Source organism: Montipora foliosa, chromosome 13, assembly GCF_036669935.1.
Source record: "Montipora foliosa isolate CH-2021 chromosome 13, ASM3666993v2, whole genome shotgun sequence".
Taxonomy (NCBI): Eukaryota; Metazoa; Cnidaria; class Anthozoa; order Scleractinia; family Acroporidae; genus Montipora; species Montipora foliosa.
This window is the reverse complement of record NC_090881.1, coordinates 30,030,667-30,056,667: the sequence shown is the minus strand read 5'-3', so window position 1 is coordinate 30,056,667 and position 26,001 is coordinate 30,030,667. Positions and strand designations below refer to the sequence as shown.

Sequence of the window (26,001 nt, the reverse complement as noted above, 5' to 3'; positions counted from 1 at the left end):
ATCAGCTTTTACTTTATATAGTAAAATAAAACTTTCTCTTTCACTTTTCACAAGCCTTGACCTCTCCATGGACTCCAATAACAATTCTTTGTAGCCATTTGTTGTGCCTTTGGGTCAGCGGGTTTCTTTAAGGAAGAGACCAAACCTTCTTCATAATACTGTATTATTCTGCTTCGCAATTTTTCCACCTCATCCAGGAGCTCCTCGCTAAGATCCACGCGCTCCTCTGGGTCAGCAGTAATGTTATAAAGAGCAGCTTTTATTCTTTCAATTTGTTTCTGTTTTAAAATAAAAGGGTAATGAAATTAGTTTTTAGCGTCTTCGTGATAGCATTATTCTTCAAAATCCAAAATGTCAATGTGAATTGCGATAACGTATACGTATTACAGGAGCCCATTACTTATCAAATTTCATGAGTATAGGAGATAGAAGCGCTCACTGTTATCATCAGCTGCCAAGTTTCCCCAAAAGCTGTGGTATTTGGGCGAAGGAACCGAGTTGCTCGACGTATAGTAAGCGCTAATATTAGTATCAAAATTTTTAGGTTCTCATAGTATTTACTGCTGGGTGCCAATTAAGCTTCGAACAACGTGGGCCTGTTTGCTTCCTGCATGGGGCCGACGGTTCTGTCTCTTAGCTACTGATAAGCGAAAAGTCTGAATACGGCAGGCAAGCGTTTAGGGTTAGAATTCAACCCTAAACACTAAAAATTACTGTTCACATTCATAAATTAGACATTTTACAGTTGCAGCTAAGTTACCTGGCCTAAGAATGGAAGCGAGGCCGCCGGTGACCCTGTTTTGATACAAACCTTTGTGCTATTTTGCCTCCACTACTCAATCGGTACACCCAACACAACAATGTTCATATATGGGCGCGTGGGCCAGCCAAGCCACCGTGCCGTTTATTCAACATTTATGCAGAAATGTACAAATATCAAGTATTATATATAAACGAACGAACAGAAGCACTAAAGCCGGACACGAAAACCCCCAAAAAAAACCAGCAGGTGGAAAAAACACGGGGAACGTGTACCCCCGACCAGGGCAGTGGTGCAACCCTTGGGGTTTTAGGGCATGCTAGGGCATGCCTAAACTATAAGCATCAATAAACACAAGTAAAAGAGAAAAGCAACCTAACACGGACTGGACTGGACACGGACTGGAGAAAAGCAACCTAACACGGTGAAGACTGACCGTAGAATGCCTCACCTTTAATTCCTAACGACCGCGAATTGCAAACTCAAATCCCATAACTCGCTTCGCACTAAGACCTTCCCCAGACCTCTGATACGTGCCGACAAAATAGTAATTTATGATAATACGGTGCAATCACAAATTACATTTTCTCATGTCAATTAAGACTAATTAGCATTAAAACAACGCAATTTACATGATAAAAGCAGTGAGGTCTGTATCAAGACAAGGTCACCGGCAGCCTCGAAGCCATTCATAGGCTAGGTCACTGAGCAAACAACTGTAAAATGGTCTATTATTATTGTCTTTGATGCTATCGATCATAATAATCTCAGAATGATTTCTCTAGTTTATTTTATACATAATTGAGTCCAAAATACAGTAATTTATTGTACACATTTTATTGGAGCAAAATATCAAAAGATATAATACATTAACATCAACAAACTGCACGTTTGTTAACGAACAAAGTAGCCATTTATTCGGTAGCTAAAACGCAGAAAAATCATAGTTAAGTCACTCATTAATACAGTGTCCAATTTTCAATTTTGAAAGAATGTATGGGCTTTTCCAAGGGACAAAGAAAAATGTCCACAAAAAACGGGATGTCCGTATTATGCGGGTGTCCGTAAAGCGGGGTTCGACTGCGGAATAAAGCACGTTTATCATCCGTTTATCGACTGCGGAATAAAGTACGCGTTTATCATCGCAGTTATGAACGCTCACGACTTTGGCTGTAACGAAAGAAAAGCCTGTCGTCACTAAGTAAAGAAGTACCACCAAAAAATGCTGTTGAGCCGACTAAACAAGATGGCGTAGTTCACAGGTTTCTCTTGGTTCAAAGGAAGACAGACAGAAGCGAGAAACATGAGCGAGGTATCCGACTCGCTCGTACTCAGATATTCCGCGTTTTAGACTATGCTAACAACGTCGGACCCGGCGATGTCCAGGATTGACAGATGGGGTGTTTCCCGGACGGCAACTGAATTGTGGATTTTTAGGCGAAACGTGCGTAAATCACGGAGGGCAGAAGGTCATGATACAAAAATTTACTAAATTGATGAAACAAATACCTTTATCGTTATTCCACTAGTCCTAAGATACAATTCCGGTGGTTTGTACCATGTGTGATTGCGTACGTCCATCAACAGCTTCATGTCACCAACACGAATTGCAGCTCCGTTATAAAAATTGGAACCACTCGAGGGATGATATCGATCAATGTTTAGTAAAGTTTCTTTTCTAGGGGAAACTCGACCTTCAGATATGACGTGCCATACATTGAAATCATCTTGTCGTACATTTCGTAGAGTCGCTCTCCTTTATACCTTTGACAACAAGAAAACAAAGTAATTAAATAAGCTGTTCACTTTGTCAAAGTATTTAGCTTTGACAACTATGCACGACAACAGGTAGAATGGATGGAATAAATAAGATAGCGCAAGACTCACTTTGTTTTCACTCTTACGGAAAGCAGTCTTTGCTCTCTTATTGTCATTGGTCACTTATACGGTTTTTCATTGAATAGCTAAAATAATGGAACTCGTTTCGACAGACTGTCAAGTAAATTGAGTAAAAAACTTTTTCTGTTTTAGAAAAGGGGCAAGTTCTTTTTGAGCTAGTAACAGATATTCAATTTGGATTTGCAGAAAACGGCAAACGAAAAGACAAAATCTGCTCTTTGTAAAGAACGAGAAGACTTATTGCTGCAAGGTTTTTGACCTCTTTCCTGTTAACCTGGGAAAAGAGGCAAAAAAACCCGAAAAACCTCAGCTGAAATAATAGAATTTTCAAAGCCTGCCCGATTATCCGGTAACCGAAAGCGCCAGTTTTCAAAATTGTTGTCAAAACCCATAGTTTTACCTGCCAAATATAGAATGGTTGGGTACCAATCAATCACGTGAATGAGTTCTTTGCACTTCATTCCAGTCCTCTGAAGCATTTTGCCGTGAACGAAGCCGACACCTCTGACCCCTTCCTCCCAGAGGGATTCGTTCTCTGTCATTGTTGAACCCATAAGTTACCAGAGAATTTTCCATTTGGTTTCAGTGTTCTACATAACAGCACACTAGGTAAAATTTTAGAAATACAGCTCACTTTGATTTCGGCTCGACGGGCGACAGATTGTTGTCGAAGTCCATTACTCGGCGCTTTTAAGATTCCAGGTGTTTGATTTTCGCCGCCTGCCTAGTTTATCCAACACTTTCCATTATTGAGCTCCATAAGGGTATATTTTGTTCAAGGATCCACTAAAACGCCATTCGTGTTACAAGACTTTCGACGCCATTGCATGCTAAGTTAATCGTTCTACTGTGTCCACCAGAGAAATCTACGCATTTCCCACTACCCTCTCGATCCTAAGAAAATACACAAAGCTCTATGCACAAAGACACCACTTAGCAGGGGAGTAACAGGCAAGACTTTTACCGACACGGAAAAAACGACGAAATGAAACGCAGATTCCGACTGGGTTTGCCATACTGGCAACCCAGTAATGATTCTCTCGCCTCCTGGCAAAATTTGGCTGTAACGATCACATCGCTCGCACAGGGATCACTGGCACCAGTGACAATCCTGTTTTTTCTTAATGTATCACATGACATCCACATGAAATATCGTGACCTTTTCAGAGAAAGGTTGAACGCTCGGGAGATGTTTTTAATCATCTTTACCCAGTATTTTCTCGCAGTATCTTTGCTGTGCAAAACGGCTAGCTCTAATCCTCCACACATCGTGCTGACTGTAATCGATGATCTTGGATGGAGTGATGTGGGATTTCAAGGATCAGTCATCCGTACTCCTAACATAAATAGACTGGCTGCTGAAGGAGTTATCCTGGAGAATTACTATGTGCAGCCGCTTTGTACGCCAACACGAAGTACCCTAATGACTGGAAGATATCCCATACACACAGGTAAAGCTTTCGTTGGTGGTAAAGATCAAACTTAAGAGTCCCTTTGATTCGAAGAAATAAATATTGAAATACATGTAAATGTTTAATTGGATTTTGTTCATTGGTTAGGCTTGCAGCACTTTGTGATAGAACCTCCAGAACCTTACGGGATGCCGCTTAACTTCAAAACGTTGGCACAGACACTGAAAGAGGCTGGTGAGATTGCACTATTACTCCATGAAAGCGCGTTAGATGTGAAAGGGCAAATACTCTAGGAGGCGCGTGTGGCCGAGTTTGAGTATTCCGTGACCAATAGATCTCAATTTTACAAAACTACCGGCGCAATCAGTTTCCATTTAGGTCACACCGTATATCATGAAATAATGACGACTGAGATCGAGAGAAGTGATCATAATGCTACAAACGAATCATCCGCGGAAATTGAAAATTTAATGATAACTACTGTCTCCGAGCATTTAGCTCTGTCCAACCATAATTTATATAACAAAGGACAGAGGACTTCACTAGAGACGTTGCAGCCGGGTTATGATGTGTTGTGAGACGGAGACTATGCAGTTTATCGTCGGTATCCGAGAGGACTAGAAGCAAACCGCCAGGCAGAAATAGGAACATGTAGCCTGCACACAGGCTTTCTGTGCGTCGAATGGCTCTCTGTGCGTCGAATGACGGAGAGCCTGTGTGCAGGCTGAGAAAAATACTCTTAGCGTGGTTTTATTTGCAGGATATACAACTCACATTGTTGGCAAATGGCATCTTGGGTTCTTTGAATGGGCCTACACACCCACTTTTAGAGGGTTCGACTCACATTACGGGTTTTACACGGGATGCGGAGATCATTACACTCATGAGCGGCTGGGGATCCTGGATCTTCGAAACAACACCTCCCCCGTGAGGGACATGAACGGGACATACTCGGCCAACCTCTTCACCGAGGTAAGAAACATCGGGATTAAAGTGAATTTTTATTTATGTTTTGTTTTCAATTCATATCGACACTGCTAAAGTGAGGTCCAGGACACAATTTCACCTTAGTGGAGACGATTGTAGCCTTCGACCGAACCCAGACGCATTTCCGGCGGTCGTTTCTCTCCCCAGAAGAACGAAAGAGAAAAGGTCTCATTTCGTAATAACGCAGAGTTAACGCAACCGGCAAACGTCAAAGCAAAACTTACTGTTTCCCCAAAAAACAACTGAAGCTTACATTATCATTAATACAGGTTTGTGTCTTTTTTTCATGTAGCGAGCAGAGATAATCATCGAGGAACACGACCGGTCAAAGCCTCTTTTTCTGTATTTACCATTCCAAAACGTTCACTTTCCGGGTCAAGCGCCGCAAAAGTATATCGACAAATACAGTTTTATTGATGATAAGCAGAGGAGGACTTATGCCGCAATGTTGGACATTGTGGATGAAGCCATTGGTAATGTGACAAGCAGTCTAAAGAAAGCAGGGTATTAACGTTATTTACTCACTTAAATCCATTGACCTCTCAGTAGCATATTGAATAGGTTATTAGTGGAATTCCAATGAGTTCCTTGACTTTCCCTTCCACGTAATCGAGAAGAATAAGACTTCGAAGCCGGGCGCTGTCTTTCAGTTCTGAAATTGCAAACACAGATACGGTATTTAAAAAGTAACAATCAAGGCGATCGTGAAACTGGGAGACTTGACCGAAGCAGTAAAGGAAAAAGGGGACTATATCGGTGGTCGGGAATTTTTAATTTTTTGGATTTAAGATCGCAGAAGGTATAATTGTTTTTACCAGGGGCCTGTCTTTGCGTTGTTCATCATTATTGTCGATTTTTTTTACGTATTTTTTTGCCCTAGACTCTGGCAAAACACTTTGTTCATTTTCACTACTGATAATGGTGGACTCCCCGAGTCGGGTGGTTACAATTGGCCGTTGCGTGGGCAGAAAAAGACTCTTTGGGAAGGAGGGGTAAGAGGTGTGGCTTTCGTCCATGGAACAATGCTCGGAAGAAAGGGCGTAAAAGTCAAGGAACTTCTTCATTCTACAGACTGGTACCCCACGCTCATCAACCTCGCAGGTAACGTAAGCTAAGATCTCAAGTTTGTGATATTTAAGCAATATGTAATTATTATCAGATTTTTTTTCTGTAGTCTTTCCTCAACTCAAATTGAAGCTATGAAAAGGGAACTTGCCCATTTGAATCACTGGATTCACTCACAGCAATCTCCGATAAAGCAGTTAAACTGATATTAGAAAGAAACAAGTTACTGAATCCTGTCAGTTTCTAAGGATAAGAGCTTTCGATTCCATCACGGAATCTCTATCAAGTCAATGCATGGGACGTTCTGTTACATGATTTATATTGGTGATTGGAAGGGAAACTCAAATATCGATCGGTATTGGTTAGATTTATTGCAGCTAGTGACCTTCTCGTAAACACGATATTGAATGAGTGTAGCAACAAATAGTGTTACAACACTAATTAAGTTGTGGGCGTCAGAATTCATACCAGACCGCAACACCGGGAACTCCGTGATCTTAGATATATCTTTCGTGATGAAAACACACGTATCCAAAATTATTACTCTTTCCTTGTTTTCCTTTTCCATGGTAAACTAGACATGAGGGTGTCTAGTGTTTAAACTCTCTGTGAATCCCTATATGTCATATTTGTGCAACTTGAATAAAGGTAACACCCACGTACCTAAACAAGATCTCTGGCCCGAGTAGCTCGAAGCATGGTTAGCGCTAACCAGCGTTAACTACCATGGAAACCTACAGGTTTTGATACCTCTTAACCAACCGTTAGCGCTAACCATGCTTCGAGCAAGCGGCCCCTGATGGTTGTGCGAAAGTAGTCAAGACCTCCCTTTGAAAAAAAGCAGGGGATACTGGAGAACCCATGGAGCATCCTTGGATCTGCTTATAGAAAATTCCCCCATAAGTGAAACAAGTGGCAGATAGCCTAGACCCAAGTAGATTGATGATCTCTTCCAACATGAGCATCCCCCACCGCATTTCGGAGTTTCTCTTTTAGTGGAATACGATTGGGAGTACAAACGTTTTGACAGACCAACTTGAAAATGATAGCTTAGTTAGTAGTAACTAGACAACGGGCGAAACAAGATTCGAACTACGACGTCCCGTAGACCAGCGGGACACATAGTCCGGCCATGAAGGGAGCGAGATAAACATTCTAAATTCCTATGAGTTCTTGTAGCTCAATGGATGACACTGAAGTCCGGCCCAGGAGGCCGTTTATCGAACGTCCCGAAATTTTACGGGCCATTTTCGGGTGTCACAATTTCCTTTGTATCTCAAGAACGGAGAGAATTTGATTCGTCAAACCTCACAGTTATTTTTCTTTTTGTTACCTTGAAAACATGTTGAAAGATCGGGTCACCAAAACAAGCGGTTGGCAATTTCACAGATGGCTTTTCGGGCCCGAAAAGTTTTCGGCTTTTCAGTTTTCTTTTCGCCCGTTGCGAAGAAACTATAGTCTGTCATCCTTCTTACAGGCTCGTAACACCTTCAAACATGAATATTTGATGACAATGAGTTATATCATAGGGACCTTTAGAACGCAGGACGAGCACGACTACACGTACGAGTTTTCCGTTCTGAGCATGCGCACTTCGAAAAATGTCAGCCTCCAAACCTTATGCGCACGCTCAGTACGGAAAACTCGTACTAGTAAAGGTCCCTAATATTTCCAATCGTTCACCGAGTTGACCGGCCAGCAGATACAGCCCTAGGTTTCGCCACGCTACGCCATCTATAAGATGTCTTTTCATCGCCTCGTCTCTATTTGAAAAAAAAAGACTTTTCGGCCAGCCGATTGGCTCAAACCAAAGTCTACATTACATTATATTTCAAACTTCAGTGAAGTTTAATCGAGAAAAATCCCGCGCGGGATCGCGTTCTGCTGCCTCACCGGCCGCATGTCTCCTCTCGGAGGGTCTCAATGGGATGGTGGCATTTACGGTTATCGGCTAAAATTTTGGCTTTTTTACGGCTATCGGCTAATTTTTTTCAGTTACGGTTAACAAAAAAGTTAAAAATTAACTTCTTTTGTTTCAAAAAGTTAAATATTAATTAACCTGTATTTTTTGTATCTTTAAAGCAAAATAAAGGGGTTAACATCATCTCGGAATGTGAAACCAGGTATTCTTTTGAAAAAGTTTAACATTTGATAGATCGTACTTTTTACAAAGTATTCCACTTCTAATATTAATTTACACATAGAAATGTCAATAGTCAATTTAAAAATAATCTTTGTGGAAAAGCAAAGCACACACGCGAACGCCCAACTCACAGGCCGGGGCGCGACATTCATTACAACAGAAATGGCAGACTGTTCACAGTCCTCCATTTTTTCGTAAGATCGTCGAGATCGAACACTTTGCGTTACGGGCTGCCATCTTGCATGAGTGTCAACTACTTATGGGACGGGGGTGGTTTGGGAGGAAGCGCTCGCCCCCCTCGCCCTGTAGCTATAATCCCCGACGTCCGCTCCCTCGGTACATTTGAAAATCAAGGTGGCCTCCATCAACGGTAAGACGCGCTATATTTCGACGATGTCACGAAAAAATAGGGGACTGTGAACAGTCTACAAAATGGCCGTTTTCACACTAGAGAGGGATTTTTCGTGTGAGACGGGTTATCTGTTTGATGATTCGCGTCAGATAGATAAATACGTCTTAATTTGAAAATGAAGCAGTTTTAATTTTGAATGAACAATCCGCCTGACTTTATCCTTCAATTTCTACGGACAGTTTGAAGACGGGATTATCCGTTCCAGATAGCCTGTGTACAGCCGCCCCCTCCCCTCAGAAAAAAAACCTAAGAAGGGGTGTCTGTCGGGAAGGGAGCGACTGTACACAGGCTAGTCTCAGACGGATAATCCGTTTCTAGCTCTAGTGTGAAATAACAAAATAACAAAATTCCCGTGTGTAGTGTTTTTGATGATAGCGAAGGACTGTACGGAACCACTGTCAGCCGTTGCCTTGTCCGTAGGCCTCATTATTTCGCACGGCTAATGCGTTTCGGGTCACCTGGTCCGAGCAAGTTCGCCACGGAAATGCCTTGACCGAGATTGCGTGGGAAGACGCCGTACAGCTACTAGGCATGGCAATGTCTACCGTAGCGTCAGAGAAAAACGGGGAAATGTTGTTTATCGGCAAAGTGTTTTACAAACAGTGAGATCTCTGCGTGGTGTTTCACTAGTGTTTCGAGGGCACGACCTTCTGAAAATCGCAAATATTAATCCCCAGCAAGAAGCCACACTTTCGCTATGAAAAAAAATTAGTTCCCCGAGAGAGCGGCGGAAATGGAACCAGGGGCTTGGTCAACACCTAAAAGGCGCTTTACCTAACGTGCGTACGGCCACGCTAGCCGGGAAATAAAAAACGCAACCATAAGTGAGTTTAGTACGTTCCTTAAAAGTGGCAAATCTAGGGAACACTTTCTTTTACGGTTAACCTTTCTTTTACCCTTTTTACGGCTAACGGTTAAAATTTTTCAATTTTTACGGCTATCGACTAAATTTTTGGCCGCTTTACGCCTATCGGTTAACCCCATTGAGACCCTCCTCTCGGCTTGCTCGTCGACAATTTAGCCCTCGCTGAAGAGTTTACCAGGTTTTAAGTAAACCAGTTGACTAGGGCCAATTTTCTCCTGTCGTTGATGTTCCTTCCAAATATTCCCGGGTTCAATTAAGTAACTTGGTACTAAAATGACGGTTAGTGGAAACATCGTTTGGTTGTGGCGACAATTTATCCAAATATGCATGATCTCTGAACGATAACACCTAAGAAAGATATAAATAAGTTGTTCTCCTTCAAGGTATACTGAGGAACTATTCGTGTTAAAGGTGGAAAAGTTGACAATACTCCTGTACCAGTGGATGGTTTTGATGTGTGGGAGACAATTTCGTTAGGCAAATCTTCCCCAAGAAAGGAGATTCTTCTCAACATCGACGTGAAAGAAGACGTAAAAAACAGAGAAAAGAACTCCGATCCTTTCTATCAAGGCGCGGCAATTCGTGTTGGGGACATGAAGCTGCTGGTAAGCTGCCCAAATTCAACGTGGCTTAAACCACCGGAGCTGAGAAAAGACGGCGCCATTTACGACACGGTTAGTATAATCTCTAAACTCAAAAAGATCCATGTTTGATTTAATTTCCGAGGAAAGTGGAAGTGAGATTGACCCTAACTTAAAGTGGACATAGTATTTGAGGCAGCGGCTACATAGGTTGTTAACCCATGAACTCCCGGCCCCAGTTGTTCAAACGATGGATAGCGCTATCCGCCGGACAAATCACTATCCAGTGGATAAGTAATAGCGAAACCAATTGCGCTATCCAATGGATAGTGATTTATCCGGTGGATAGCGTTATCCACCTTTTGAACAACTGGAGCCTGAACTGTGAACTGCCCCTCATTGACAAGTAAAATCGTCTTGTCTTAGAAAGAGCAAACTCTATAAGTCTCACTACCGGGAGTCAATGGGTTAATGTTCTTTAAGGACGGTGCCTACTTCTGTTATTGCGCATACGTTCTGCGCATCTCCAGGTACTCGGATTTCCTATCGGTAATGCTTACTAATGCAGGGATATTTTTGCGAGGTTTAAAAATATGCAGAGAAAGTAGATCTTTCGTAAGTACTCTTGGTATCCAAAAAGAAAATTGGGGATAACCATGCACTCTGTAGAGATAATTGAGCTTCAATTTGAGAAAGAATGCCATACATTGCTTTGTATTTGGTGCTTTTTACAAATATTGTTCATGAATTATCTTTTATTTCAATAACACTTGTTAAGATCTACCTTTCCTGCATAATCATAAATCGGGGCAAAAATACCTTTGAATTAGTAAGCACCGTCGTTAATGGGCTTTGAAATGACACATGTTTCTACCTTTTCAGACATTACACGATGAAGATTTGATCAAAATTGCTCTCTACAACATTACCGCTGACCCCACAGAACACATTGATCTTAGCCAAAAGTTCCCAGATATCGTGAGAATTTTGCAAGGGAGACTCGAGTTTTACCAAAGCACCTCTGTCCCGCCTTCGAACCAACCCGCAGACAGCAAAGCTTGGGATATGGCCAGAAAGAACGGTATTTGGACACCCTGGAGAAGCCAGCAAGATAAACCAACATCATTAGGTGTTTAAGGTTATGAAAAGTGGGTCTACGGTAGATTCCCATAGCTTTGTTTTGGGCTTTTTTTTCCTTTAGAAGCATTGCCCATAATATGATTCAGACAATAAAAGCAGTGAGAAAAAAAACATGAGTACTCTTGGAGAGGTATCCTTCTTCCATTTGCCCTCTCTCGCGTACCCCAGCGAAAAAAATCGACTGTTTTAAGCAAAAGGAAGCTGTGTCGTTGACAATTTTGCAAATACAAGACGAACTGGGTGTTAATAAAGCCGGTGATTCAAGCTTCAACGTTTTTTGATCAACAAATGTTATTGAATGAAAGTTGAATGAGTTTATAGCCATTCAACAAGTCGCAACATTGTCATTCAAAAGGCTGCAACATTTGAACAACAAATGTTGCACGATCATCTTCAACCGTGTGTCACCAGCTTAAGAAAAAACAAAATTCCTCCATTTTTCTGCGCTGAGAAATGAGGTTGATAGTAAAGCCATCAGATTGGTATTAAGGAGCTACATTAAAAAGTAAAGAGAAAAACCATGAAGAGAGACTGCTTAAAAACCACTGAATCCGAAAATCCGAAAAACATCATTTCACGATATAAGTTTATTTCGTATGGTCGAAACCGTTGATCGAATTTCGTGGCAAATCTGTCAAGATTCCCTGAAAGAAAAGCCCCGAAAAGTTAAATTCTTTTAAGTTCTCTCGAAAATTTCAATTAGAACGTATAACCTGTGAACCTAAGGCTTACCATTAACTTCCACAGTAACAGGAATTGTATTTCTTTTCGTTGCAGATGGGATCTTGTTTTCATTCAGCAAATTGCGGAAGGCATCGTCCGTCGATTTCTGAAAAATAACCATGTATAAAAATCCATAGAAGATGAAAGAAAAACACCTTTATGGTTTGAAAACTATACTTTCACGAAAGAAAAGGCGAATGATCAGGAAAGGAAATAAAAGATGACTTAATTTGCATGTGCTTTGATGTACTGAGAAACGATGCATCAGTAAACTTACCAAGCGCGACAGCCGGGGTTTCATTGTCGAAGTCGTGCTCAAGTGTTTCTCGAATACGTTTTGTAAATCGCTGAATTTAGTTGGGTCTTAGTAGAAGAAAATATAAACAAATTGCTTTAGAATGCCATTCACAATTCCTTTTCTCGTCAATCGTTAAGAATTCCCGCCACTTGTAAGACATTGTAAGACATTCGTCAGCAGATTTGGGCTTGCTTGATTGGCTGTTTTGTTTGCACGTGGTTATTACGTGGAATGACGAAGGCATCCACGTCAACAATTCACTGGCGAAAAATGTCTGCGCATGAGTCGCGCGATATGTCACGTGACGCGTTTCCGGGACGATCATTGGCTCTCGTGAAAAAAACACTCCCGATGAGAACAGAAAAATGGCTGCCTTTTGAGAATCTGTAGCTTGTTGGTTTCCGTTCTTTTTAGAGCGATCAAGGCTAGTTTTAACGCCAGTTTCAAGTGGAATGTATTCTTAGACAACGTCTATGTTGTGTAAATCGTTTAAAAGTCCAATCCAACGAGCATCCTCGGAAAATTTGCTCCTGGAAAATTTTATTTCGTGGGAAAAGAGCTGCGAAACAGGTGAGTTTTTTACGCAATTTTTGATGTGGAAAGTTTGTTGCCACCGGGTACAAAAAGTTACTGTAATGTACAGAAAGGAGGATTCCTAAGGTTTCCGTTCATGTGTGAATTGGCTTGTACCAGGTGGCAGGGAAATGGTAATATTGTTCAACGTGAAGGTTATTTTTTTCTGCGTTACACCTTACGATCGGCACCTCTACATATATGATCAATGATTCGATCAGATATGAATTTGATTTTGACTGTGATTGTCTCATTGGGAACGTAACCCTAGTATCAAATATTTTAAATAGCTGCTTTTAAGGTCATTTATATTCCCTTTTCTGGTGAATGTCTAAGTTATTATACTTTTTAGCAGTCACAACTCAACGATCCTTGCGTTCAAGTACATGTAGTTACCAAGTTATGGATTTGCAATTAATTTGAGTTTAAAATCAAAATCAAAATCCATGTTAGTTAAAATAATTTTTGGAAGAACAGACGTGTAGGTACAGATGTATCTATAGATTCAGGTTTTTTTAGACTACTGTTTTCTGGAAGCATTAATGATGTAATTTTGGTTTTAGGGGACTGTCATGTGTTGTTGGATCAAGGAAATTCTGTTTTGAGTCAAGTATGGTTGACAGTGGATAGTTGTTCCTGAAAAGGCTGAAAGGAAGCTTTATTGCCTTGGACTTTTTTTGCTTACACCCCACATGTTTGTTCTTTTCTTACATGGCAAAATTTATTAATATATTATGTGATTTGTAGCTGCAGCTAGAAACAGTGTCCCATGCATAAGGTCTCATTGGGGTTGATGGCAGTAAAATAATTTTGGTAAAAAATATGTTTAAAGTTTTTATCATAACTTCTCATCTTGGTCCTGCGGGACTTCAAACATGCTCTACTATTTTGCACAAGGAACTTGTCAATCAACCGTTACCTTTTGGTGTATTTGCAATATGATATTTTGGATAGCAATTGATATATTTTTCTGATCCCTTATGTGTAGATATCCTATGTCTGTCACATAGTTAGTTTTAAGCTTTTATTTCCTGTAGTGTATCTTTATAATTTATAGTTAGCACATGACCCCACAAGCATGTATTATTTCTTTAATATTGATTGTGTTTGAATAAAGGATATTGTTGTCTTGTCTTGTAGATAATGCAAAACAGCCTCAGTTGTATTTGCATTATTTCTGAATGTTACTTTTAAAGGGCAAACCATTAAAAAGTGTGCAAAGTTTGCAGGAGTTCAGGAAAAATATTCAAAATATTCATTGATTTGAAGTTCCTGAAGCAGGTAAATCTTGAAGAGTTTACGCAACCATATTTGGAATATACGGCATTTCTTTTTGGGAATGTTCAAGTCCACAGAATTCATTTTCTTTATGTTGAGAAGTACTGACTGTTGACTCCATGGGGTTCCCCATTGACGAGTAAAATCGTCTGGTGTTAGACAGAGCAAAATACTCTGGGTTTAGACAGAGTAAAATACCAAGTATGGCCGGTTTAGGGGTGAAAGGGTTAAAGTGCGATCATTACTTTGACTTTCTTTCTTCATTTGAACCAAAACAAAAGTGACTAATCATCACCTCCACCATTGCTATACAACGGCTTTGGCTTTTAGAACAAAGTATCAAAGTTGAAGCTGGTGGCTCAAGGAGTAAACTTTGCAAAAACGTTAGGTTAAAAATACTTTTATGGTATTTGAGTATTATTGTAGAACAAATTTGCATTTAATATCGTTTAAGTCATTAAATCAATGAGAATCCAAATATGAGGATGTAGTTTGCTCAGGAGGGGTCTTTTTTTTTTTAAACAACCCTTAAAGGTAACAGAATCTTGTTTTCTGGATGTAGGCTAAAGAAATCTGACCCCTTAGGGGAACCAGTTCTACGTAAATTGACAAATGACTGGCATTTTATAATTCATAACACTTAGGTAAAAGCTACTTGCTTGCTTACCAAATTTTTCTACAGTTCCATTCATTTTTCAGATTGATAGCCTTAAATGTACTGCAGCAACTCTGCCCGCTGTTTGGTCTCAGTATCATAAGTACCCCCTTGGGGTAGTTTGTTCACTTCACCACCATTGTTTAACCCTATCCAGGGACTAAAGCAAGGATGGAAATTGATTACAGCTTAAATAAATTGGACCACTTTCCACTTTTTTTACTTCTTACACTTACTGCATTCAACTTTAATTTATTCATCCTTTGAAATGGTAGGAATGCTTACTATTATTTACAGCAATTGCTAAAAAAATCATTGCATCTAATGTTGAAATATTTTTTACATATGAGTCTTAAGTATATAGGAGTCAATGAGTCATGAGTCAATGAGTTAGTGCAGTTACCCTAACCCATAAAATGAAAGCTAAAATTTCATAGAGTGCTTAGGCCTAATCACTGAAACGAGGGCTTAGGCTTGATCAATAAATTATTGCTATATTGACTGTGAGTCTCATTGACTCATGACTCATGACTCATTGACTAATTGACTCATAAATCATGGGACCTCTTTACATATGGAAAGGTAACAGGAGTTATTTCTGTGAAGTCTTATCCAGAAAACTGCAACATGGGATTATGTCCCTTTCAAATGTAGCTTTGTATGCTTTTGCTCAATGTCTTTGAACAATTATTACGGAAATATGAAGTTATGGTTTTTCTAAAAGTTAAATCTAATGCAAGGGGATCAAAATTATTGAAGCAGCTGTGTTGCAACCAGAGTCCACAAAGAGAGATTAGATAATTTGTTGTACTGGAAGTACTTAGTAGGCCAGCGTGAAATTTGTGAAGAGTTTTGGAGGGTTGCACTGAATCACCTTCAACAAGTTTTCTAAACTTTGAAAATACATAATTTTATATCCTCCTGCTGTTTTATTGCTGGAAGATAAAATCAATTCCTGATTAAGTATTTGTGTTGTCACATTAACCCACTACAATGTGGTGAAAGCGTATTATTAGCTGTAGTAATATTTTGCTACAGTAAAATTCTCCCTGCTGGTAAGCTGGACTTTTGAATCAAATATTGTTGTTTTGGCTATTCAGAGTTAACTTAATCTATATTTATTTCTATAATTTGGAGGAAAGCAAACAATTGGCATTTTGCCACGCCCAGATTAGTCTCCTTTAGGGGTCACAAAAAGCTTGAGCCACGCCCAGATGGTCTCCTTTAGGGGTTAAATTCAAAATTTCCGACGAGCATCCCCGTCTGTTCCATATGGGAGTCCCCCCCCCACCCCCCGGGCTTCTAGTGTACCCAATATGAGGTGCTATGACATGTCAAGTATGATTTTGGTTATTATTACTGCTAAATTCACTTTAAAATTTATTTTTGAACGACTGAAATACATTTCTTAATTTTCCCGTCGGTCTTAATAAATTTTCCTCTAGGGACCTCTTGAATGGCAATTTTAACAACTTATTTTTGCAAAAAAATGCGAAAATCTTAACATTTTTTGTTAGATGCGGGACCCCGGGGAAACAGTGTGTAACTATTTAGTTGGAAGAGAAACCATTTGGAAATTTAGTGGTATCTTTTTTGTTCCACTTTTTAAAAGATAAACGCATGAATTGAAATCAAGATGGTAATCCATTAGCTGGTAAGCTCCACAAACGAATTTCCACTCGAACACTAGCCTGAACCGAGACTCGCGTTGACCTTGAAATTTTAAAAGAAATTTCCCTCGTAGCCCTGTTGGCTTAAAAGAGAATCTCGCTGGCATAGAAACGCACTATGCAGTATACATTCGTCCGTTTTACTGGCCTGAAAAAGGGTCTTTTTTGTCGACGGAGATCTAATAAAAATGATCTAATAAACACCGAATGGCAGCCATTTTTGATTTGAGGTATTGAAGTCACATGACAAGGCCTCGACCAATCAGACATTTTTCGCCAGTGAACGTCAATCCACGTCTTAAAACTGGGCTGGAATCTTTTTTTTGTTGGTAGTCACAAATGTGCATACCCCACGGATATTGAATTAATCTCCGATCGGGTGGACTGATTTATATTCCCTACGGTATTTCCAAACTTCCCTGCCCCGAGGAGAACTCCTATACTTCCCAAGCCATCACGATCTTTCTCCTCTAGCGCGTTAGACCACTCGGCCACCGTGACACACTTTCATCAAGTTGGTGAAAGCAAACATTTACAATAGAATCTTTCCGCCCGCCATGATTGTTTCAGTATTAAACTATTCGATAAAGTGGATAGATGCTTTTTCTTTGAGAAAGGCAAGCTTTAAAGGTAGGGAGAATTTTCTACGTTATTTCTAGATCTTGCTTCGTACTTGTGTGTTCCACTGTGATCATTAGCGAGCTTACGCAACAGGACGGCTGGAAGACTCAGGACGGCAGAATGACGAAAAAATGTCGTGTAAGATTGGGAATGCACAGTCTCGCGCGACATCTTTTCGCCATTCTGCCGTCCTGAGTCTTCCAGCCGTCCTGTTGCGTAAGCTCGCTATTATTATTTTGCATACAACGAATGTATCTTCATTAGAAGCATTTTGCATAGAACGAATACGTACTCCAATATTTCTTGGGAACCAGTTTGTTCGCCGTTTTGACGTAGAAAGAAAATAATAAAATAGCTTTGAACGGCCAAACAAGATAAAAAATGAAATCAAGTTTATAAAAAACGAATTAGCTATCGCCGTCACGGGGACTTCGCAGCCGTCCCCCATCCAAGTACTAACCTCATTCGGAGGAGCTTAACTTCAGCTGACACTTGGACTAGCATCAACGATTGTGATCTTTATGTTAAATTCGCACATAGATCTTGTCGAACTTTATAACACTTGAAAGAAAAAAAAAACGCACTTACAAAAACCAGGTGTTATGCCGTGATTTTGTCACAGATGTATCCTTTGTTTCGTGAGTTGTCAGTAAACACGCAAGGTATAACTTGATCACAGGCGGCCGCTAAAATCGATGTCAATTCCGATTTTGCGATTTTACTTGTATGACCAAAACTACGATAGAAAAATTGAACTCTGATGGAACGTAACAAAAATCTCCCGAAATGTTTTTCGCTGATGGCAAATTGTTTTATTCTCGGTCGACACTTCCTAAAAGTTCCTTCTGCTCTCCTTAAAAACTACATATTAATATTTATTTACTTTTTCGTCAATATTTGTTTTGCATAAAGCAGGCTAGCAAAATCTGTACCTTGCTTTGTTCGCATTTTTGAGCGTTAAAATATAATTTTTGGGCGTATGTTCCTGATAGCAAAAGTCGCATATTTTAACGTCCCCCATCCAGATACTAACCCCGCTGGAAAGGGGAAAAAACTTTAGTAACATTGGTCTTGGAAAGGTGTCAGAAGCTCAGAGTACACGCTTAAGCTTGTGGTGAAAAAGAAGTTGTAAATGATCAACATATCGGCTTTGAAGCCAAATGTTTCTCGATTTCCTGTTATTTTCTTCAATCGTTCTGGGCTTAGTATTTTACTGAACGACATGTCTTCTTAGAGGGTATATAGCAAAGATGTCTACCATGGCACCGTAATGATTTACGATACCAAACAATGTCGTGTACTATTAGAGCTACATATTGTGCAAGGACTTGAATCTCCTGGAAAAAACAAAACGACGCTCAGTTGACAGTTATGGAAAAAAAACACTGTCAAGTTACTGCACTACCACACGCAATGCGTTCTTACTTTAAAAAATATCCCGTATCTCCTCAATTCTACCCCCCCCCCCCCACCTCCAGACTAAAAATCCCGTATCCCCACAATTTTTTTACCTAATTATCCCGTATCCTGATCGCTTCTCGGGCTTTTGGCTAAGATTAGTTTCTTGGCCAAGGACTACGGTCAAGTACTATTGTACAACGTACGGTACTTTTTCAGTGCCGTAAGGGGCAGGCACAGAACAGTTTCGGCTGTTTGTCTGTTCTCTCGAAAACGATGACAAGGGTTTTTTGGGTTTTTTGTTCAGCTCGAGTGTAGAATCAGGACGAACTGTTGTAGTTTCTGATAACTATTTACTACTTGTAGCTTTTGATGAATTTTGAATCGATGATAGAGAGAGTTTTGGCGATCTCAATCCGGACTGGACTACTGGATTTAAGGATTTTTCCTAACGAGATTTCAAGTTATTGTGGAACGTTTGGTACCAAGTTACTGGAATCAAGATTATGGAATTGTAAAATTAGAACTTTGGACTGGACTATACAACACGCAATTACGGAATTTTTGAGCATTGAGAGAAATAGAGCACGAATGTTGTCTTCTTGTCTTCGCCACGGCAAATTTATACAGTTTGCAAGGAACTAAACCAGGATTACAGAACCAGACGTCGATTACAGGGCCCGGTTGTTCGAAAGCCAATTACCTTAATCCAGGATTAGCGTAAACTTTTGTTTCATGTTTTCAACTTTTTGGTCACAGTTTCCTTTGCTTATTTTTGTTTTTCAAGATTGACTTCTTCTAATGTAAAGTTTTTCTGAATATCAGCCTTGAACAGCATTTGGGAGTAGAGGATAAAACTCGTTTTAAAACCCAGTTTCTGAACAACTGGCCCAGGATGATAAGTTGTTGAACTGTGATTTGTAATAAGTTTTTCGGATGATTTAAGGCTGATCCTGTAATTTTTGGATGAAAGGAGTTAACGAAGCAAGTAAAACTGTAGGATTTGAATTAAGTCTCCTTCCAAAAAATAAATAAATAAAAGATCCCGTATCCTGATAACCTGCTAATAGGGCTTCGTTGTTTGCATTTGCAAATTTAGTAACATTAGTAATGAGTTTTTACAAAAAAAAACTTTAAGTTATATTACAGATGTATCTTTCTTGTAATCTTTCGCCATTTTCCGAAGTCTACCTGTACCTGAAGTTCACTGTAACTGGACAATTTGTGTTAACTGTTTGCGCATTCCACGGATACGCCCTTGTAGGCGTCTTGTTTTCATTTTAAAACACTGTTCCTCTACCCTGTGCCAATGTGCCTCCGAAGTCCCTGCCCTATTAATTAAAAGTAAGTATGAGAAAGCTCGCTTCATCTTCACAGCACATTTTCATTGCGTAGCTCAAAACCTGCAGGGTTTCGTTATACAAAAATTTGGTTTTATCAACGGAGTTGATAATGTAAATTAATTGGCCACCGTACAGAGATTCTAGATTCTTTTAGCTTTTAGAATCTCTGTACGGTGGCCAATTTACATTATCAACTCCGTTGATAAAACCAAATTTTTGTATACTACTTCCACACCGACGCAGCACCACAGTTTCTTTAGATACTACCCCTTCATTCGTTTCGTTATACAGTTGTCTATTAAAGTCTGATTTAAGTTTTAACCGTGTGACAAAGTCCTTAAACAAAATAGCATTTGTTGCTTTTATTGTCGACTTTATTGGCATTAAATCAACACCAGTGCTAGATTATTAACCTGTGAGCTGAGTTCCTCGCCGGCAGAGAATTGAATGCTGAGCTGGCAGTAACGTGGGTTTAAATGCAACGAGTACTTCCAGGTGGTTTTAAACCATTCTCTCGAAACAAGATAACAATGGTGTAATGTAAAAATGCTGGACGGCTTAATGGTTATCAGCCGTGCCTTCCACCTCGGCAACCCAAGTTCAACTCTCGGCCCCGAGGTCGTATGTGGGCTGAGTTTTAGTCGATCTCAATCTGACTCCAAAGGCTTTTCTTCGGGTACTCCGGGTTCCCTCCCTCATCAAAATCGACTCTCATTTAATCACAGAAGGCTGCGGGCGGATACCCTCGATAGAGATAACCTCTATTGGTATCACCCAAATGCTGCATTTTGATTAGCTACGCTACTAGAGGACTATTAGTAATAGTGCTCGAGTAGCGAAAAGCGAGACGCTTTCTTTCGTTTTATACCCAAATAAATATATTTTCAACTTACATTTGCTTACTTTATTATTATTATTATTTATTATTCTGTCCGACTCACGGTTGGGTGATTGGTGATACTAAAACAATTAGACACTTCGCCCTCAAGGGCCACGGGTCACCTATATGGTAAATGTGATTGCGCTAAGCGTTGCTATAAGCTAAACGTTTTTTCGCCGGAAAGCCAAATTTCTCTCTGAATAAAGAGAAAAGACATTTTTGTGAAAAGTTTGGATCATTTCCGACGTTTAGAAGTGAGCGAAAAGGAAAGAAATGTTTTTCTGATGAGCCTGCGTGTGTGACCACAAGGTCTTACACAACATCGCATCAGTTCTCGTATTTCGTACTTTCTAAACTTTCGGAGTTTAAGGAATTTAATAAAACAATTAATTCATTCGCGCTTGTTGGATATGGGACTGGTTATAGCCAACTCATATATCCAACGCGCGCTCATTGAACTGAATGAGTTGAGTTGCTATTATTTAAATAGAATCGGCTCAGTTCCTTCCACCTGTAAGTAAGTAACTTTATTTACCCACATATTGCAAATGAGCACAGGCTCGATAAAATACAAATGTGCAGTATTAGATTAAAGAAATGAAAAACAATATTTTTACAAAGTGAAGCATGAACTAAAGATATGAAGGACGATCTATTATTTACATAAAATACAGTTACTGTATTAGGACAGTGTCACTCGTTGAGATTTATTCTAAACATTGAGAGGGATTCTGAAGTTCTTAACTTATCAGGCAAATAAATTGTCCCATTGCTTGGCAGCCAGGAAAGGGAAAGAGGGTCTCTTGTATGAAGAATTTGGTCAGTACCCGGGCAGGTCGCAAGCCACAGGTCACTGTTTTAAACAACCCTAACCGTTTATCAATGCTAACATTAGGCCTAAAAACTACTGTTTAGGTTAGGCCTAGAGTTAGCATTGGTAAACGGCTTTTGTGTGGTTGGGATGTCTATTCCCTGACCGTTGGCTTCATGGGTAGGTTCGGTTTCTTGGTACTCTTCTCTCTCTCATCAAAAACCAACATTAAGATGATTTGGTTTGGTTTCGTAAAACCAAAACCAAAGTTATTACTTTGGCCAAACAAAAACGACGGAGACAATCCAATAAACCAATCAAAACTCGAAGTAATTACACGTAGCCGACACAAAAGCGCGGGAAAATGTGCAAGTGCGAGCCACGATTGGTTTTGGTTTCACTTCTGATTGGATGAAAACCTGGCGCGAGAAATTCGAACCAATCACTGAGCGAAGTAAGGCAAAACCAAAGCAATTCGCTAATTACTTTCGACACTCAATTGAAAATCGCTCTAAGCACTTACGCTATGTCCAATAAGAGGCCAACATATCTTATTCATGCAAAGTTATCACGAAGCCAAACTGAAATTTCTAGCGAACAGTATTGAGGATACAGTGCAACTTCATTTTTTTTAAATATTTGTCCACATTTATGTAATGTTGGTAAGAGATCCATGACAGTTGCTACTCAAGTTGTTGGAAGTGACTTTTTAGTTGAAACCCATGGACTCCAGGCCCCATTTCTTCTCGCTGTTCTTCTTGCTTCGGGATCTGTTGGTTTGTTTGCGGGTGGTTTCATTCCCTTCATATAAAACTCCAAACGATCTTGAAATTTCTTTACAATGTCTGGGAACTTTGTGCTGAGGTCGTTTGTCTCATATGGGTCAGCGGTGATGTTGTATAGGGCCAAATCAACCAAAGGAACTGGGGACTGGAAGGAAAAACAGAAATGTTACCAATATTTGAAAACATGAAATAAAAAATGAGACCACCTGGTCAGTTGTCTCAGCTTTTGGCTAATCATCAGACCAGTGAGCCAAAAGTCACTGGTTACCCTCCATATATATGTGGAACTGCAGCAGGTTGACTTTTCCTTTTACAAATACTTGAAATGTGGCAATGATTTAGTGAAGAAACAAACAAAAAAATGCCCTTCAGGTATACTCACATCCTCAAGATCTTGAAAATAAAGCTTACTACTGTGAGAAGAATTTCTTTCTTCAGGTGGAATGAAGTATGATATGTTAGGGACCCCCATAAGAAGTTTCATGTCTCCGATACGAAGACCAATTCCTTGATAAGCAAAATCAAGTTGACCAGAAGAAGGGGGGATGTCTATATTGTGAAGAATCTCTGTTCGCGGTGATGGCACACCACCTGATATGGCTTTCCACACATCATACCCATCAAGGTCATCTCCATTTATGCTTCCACCTAAAAAAACATGGTAAGAAATTAAAAAAAGGTATATTTTTTTGATATTTTCAAGAGGATGTCATTTTTCTATAACTTAACTTTGAACTCACCAGCAAGATTCACCAATGTTGGGTACCAATCTGTCACATGAATCAACCCAGGAAAATTAACCCCTCTTCTAGACAGCAAGTTGCCATGTACAAACCCCACACCCCTGATTCCACCCTCCCAAAGGGTGTCCTTGCGTCCTCTCAGGGGGTAGTCATAACCACCATTCTTTGGAACACCACCATTGTCAGTACTGAAGATCATGAGAGTGTTATCCCACAAGCTTTGACAAACAAATAAGCAAAATAACATTAAAAATTACTTTGTAGTCAATAAATCAAACCTGCTAAGTCAATGTTATACCCAATTCAAACCCTTTGGCAATGCGACATTTTGTTTCAGCTATTTCTATATCATTTAAACGTGAAAACTCCACTGTGATGCAAATACAGTACACAAAGAATCTTATCACTGGGAGGTTTGAATTGGGTACAACATTGACTTAGCCGATTTGATAAATCTAATACAAAAACATTTGAGATGACAGAAAACCAATTCAATGGTGGGAGGCATGCCAGCCAGCTAGATTCGAAAAGCCACAGGTGAGAGGCTATCTGAGTCAATTTCATCTGGTCATCAGTATGGTACTTTGAAGCTGAGATCTCAGTCTAGTTCCATCAGTATTATAACTCAAAGATCTTTAAGACATTTGGGTCCTGAGAGAATAAATCATGTGGCAAATAAAAAATAAGGTGTGACATGAAGGACTAGGAGCAAAAAAAAATCCTGCCAAGAGTTAAATCCCTGTATGCTTCAATTGCAAAAAGGGATTCCCTTGACAACACTGCAATACAGTAATGTTACAAGAAAATTCATTTGAATAGTAAACTGAATAATGGAATGCTTATTTGAACTTATTTTTAAATCAACACAACAGTTTTTCCCTTGAAAGTTAATAAAATCAAAAGTTGTAGGCCATGACGTCAATTAAAGATTACGAAATTTAACTGTTAATGTTAAAGTACCCTGCTTCCTTAAATGCATCTGTTATATTTCCAACAGCCTCATCCATGATGTCAACCATTCCAGCATAAGTTCTTCTCAAAGTGTCATTAATAAATGCATACTTGTCCACATTCTCTTTGGGAGCTTCAACAGGGCCATGAACATTCTGGAATGCCATGTACAAGAAAAGCGGGCTGCTCTTGTTATGTGATTTCACTATCTGCTGTGCCCGCTAAAATTGAAAAAAATATATTTGAACCAACTTGACCTTAGGAGTCCTTCAATTTACTTAACCCATTCACACGTGAAGTGCCTACAACTAGTGAAAAAATAGTTTGGCATTGTATCTTGGTCTCATGCAGAACAATTGCCATTCAAACATGCATGCATGCAACCTCTGAAAAAACAGTACAATAAAAAAACCTTGAAGGAAATCTCTCCAAAATTCTTTACAGAACATTGCTTGTTCTAAAAATGTAAATTCACGTCTGTTATGACCAAAATAAAACTAGTTTTAGCACCATTTTTTATGACTGTTGATGGCCACTTTCAATTGCATTTAAGTGATGCTTGGATGGATTCTAACAAAAGTAAGGGGTACAACACCTCCTTCCTTAGTGTGTGTTGGTGTGTGTGTGTGTGAAATACCACAATCTTTAAGTATTTAATTGTCTGATAAGCAAATGAGAACTACACCATGCCTTTTAAAAGATCCAGACAAATAATGGTGAAAGAAAAGGAAAATAGTACACGCAAGTCAGGACGGCTTAGTGGTTATCAACCTTCCCTTCCATCTCTGCGACCCGGGTTCAACCCCCTGCCCTGATGTCATAAAAATTGTGGACTGAGTTTCAGTCAAACATGATCTGACCCTGAGGGTTTTTCTCCAAGTACTCTGGTTTTCCTCCCTCATCAAAATCAACTCTCAGTCAATTACATCCAGCGGCACTCTTGATAGGGATAACCTCCGGTATCCTTCCCTTTCGTTGAATTGAATGAATAAAGTTGAAATAAATTTAATTTTAATTTACAAAAACTGAGGGACAGCTATAGGTAACAAAACCAATAATTCTTTCTCATTAGGATTTAATAATGATGATGATGATGATGATGATGATGATGATGATAATAATAGTTATTAGTGATATTGTGTATGAAGCTCACTTTTGTAAAGGCATTGACAGAGTAAGTGCCATTCATATCTCTGACAATTTCCTTGTTGTCCCGAAAATCAAGGAAATGGTCTTGTACATGAGTGTAATGATCTTCTGCACCGCTGTAGAAGCCATAAAAAGTATCAAAGCCTCGATATGTTGGAGTACTCTCCCAGTTATAGAATCCCAAATGCCACTTTCCTGTCATGTGAGTTCTGTAACCTATAAACAGCAGTTGGTTATACATTAATCAATTAAACCAAAAGAGCTTCCTCACTTGCAAAGAGAAATACCAGTAATATATATCTATCTTCAAATTCATTAAACCTTACCAGCTTTTTGAAGCTTTTGAGGTAGCGTTGTTATGTCCAGGGGAAGACTATATGGATCAGGGCTATGAATAATACCATGTTGCAGTCCTGTGCAAAGGTGGAAGATGAGATGCAGCATAAACATTATGGACATACATAGACAGTATTAAGCCACACATCATTATTTTGAATAGATCTAAGGAAGTAAGGATTTAAAAGATGCATTTAAATTTCATTGCCAGAAACAACCTTTCCAGATTACTTCATTTAATTCCGAAAGCCTCAATCAGCAAGTTATCCTGGTTATTGAACGTAATAAGTACACAGCTACAAGTAAGTAAAGATTTCTCCCTTCTAATGTTTTACTTCAAAATGAGGAGAAACAGTTATCATAGATCAGCCATTAGAGGGCGTGGTGTTAATATGTAAGTAAAATTGGGAGGTGGTGCCAGAGGTGGGAATTAAAACAGGCCGTCCACCTCTTAAATTACTGTGTACTTGCCAGTATGGATAGGATATCTCCCAGATAGTAAAGCTGCTCTTGTAGGTGTGCA

At 39.6% G+C, this 26,001-nt stretch overlaps 2 protein-coding genes across 3 annotated transcripts in view; one reads left to right on the top strand and one right to left on the bottom strand.

Annotated features, from left to right (window-relative positions):
* The first annotated feature begins 3,629 nt into the window (after positions 1–3,629).
* On the top strand, positions 3,630–12,387 carry LOC137982020 (arylsulfatase B-like). Of its 2 annotated transcripts, none has more exons than XM_068829035.1 (8): positions 3,630–4,110; positions 4,219–4,305; positions 4,832–5,043; positions 5,351–5,562; positions 5,939–6,159; positions 9,955–10,217; positions 11,007–11,262; positions 12,042–12,387. In XM_068829035.1, exons 1-7 carry the CDS (start codon positions 3,645–3,647, stop codon positions 11,259–11,261), a joined length of 1,716 nt encoding a protein of 571 aa, XP_068685136.1. In that variant the 5' UTR covers positions 3,630–3,644; the 3' UTR covers position 11,262; positions 12,042–12,387. The 2 variants fall into 2 exon arrangements, with proteins under 2 accessions (XP_068685136.1, XP_068685135.1); XM_068829034.1 differs by having other exon boundaries at positions 11,007–11,253; positions 12,042–12,301.
* An 8,821-nt stretch (positions 12,388–21,208) lies between these two features.
* The window catches only part of LOC137982021 (arylsulfatase B-like), a 5,063-nt gene continuing 270 nt past the window's right edge, over positions 21,209–26,001 (bottom strand). Inside the window, exons 1-7 of the mRNA XM_068829036.1 lie at positions 25,950–26,001; positions 25,469–25,555; positions 25,147–25,358; positions 24,003–24,214; positions 23,040–23,260; positions 22,682–22,947; positions 21,209–22,444 (exon numbers count right to left, since the gene is read on the bottom strand). The exon at positions 25,950–26,001 is cut by the window's right edge and continues 270 nt beyond it. Of these exons, the coding sequence (XP_068685137.1) occupies positions 22,202–22,444; positions 22,682–22,947; positions 23,040–23,260; positions 24,003–24,214; positions 25,147–25,358; positions 25,469–25,555; positions 25,950–26,001 (1,293 nt within the window). The 3' untranslated portion in view covers positions 21,209–22,201. The remainder of the gene's footprint in view (positions 22,445–22,681; positions 22,948–23,039; positions 23,261–24,002; positions 24,215–25,146; positions 25,359–25,468; positions 25,556–25,949) is intronic.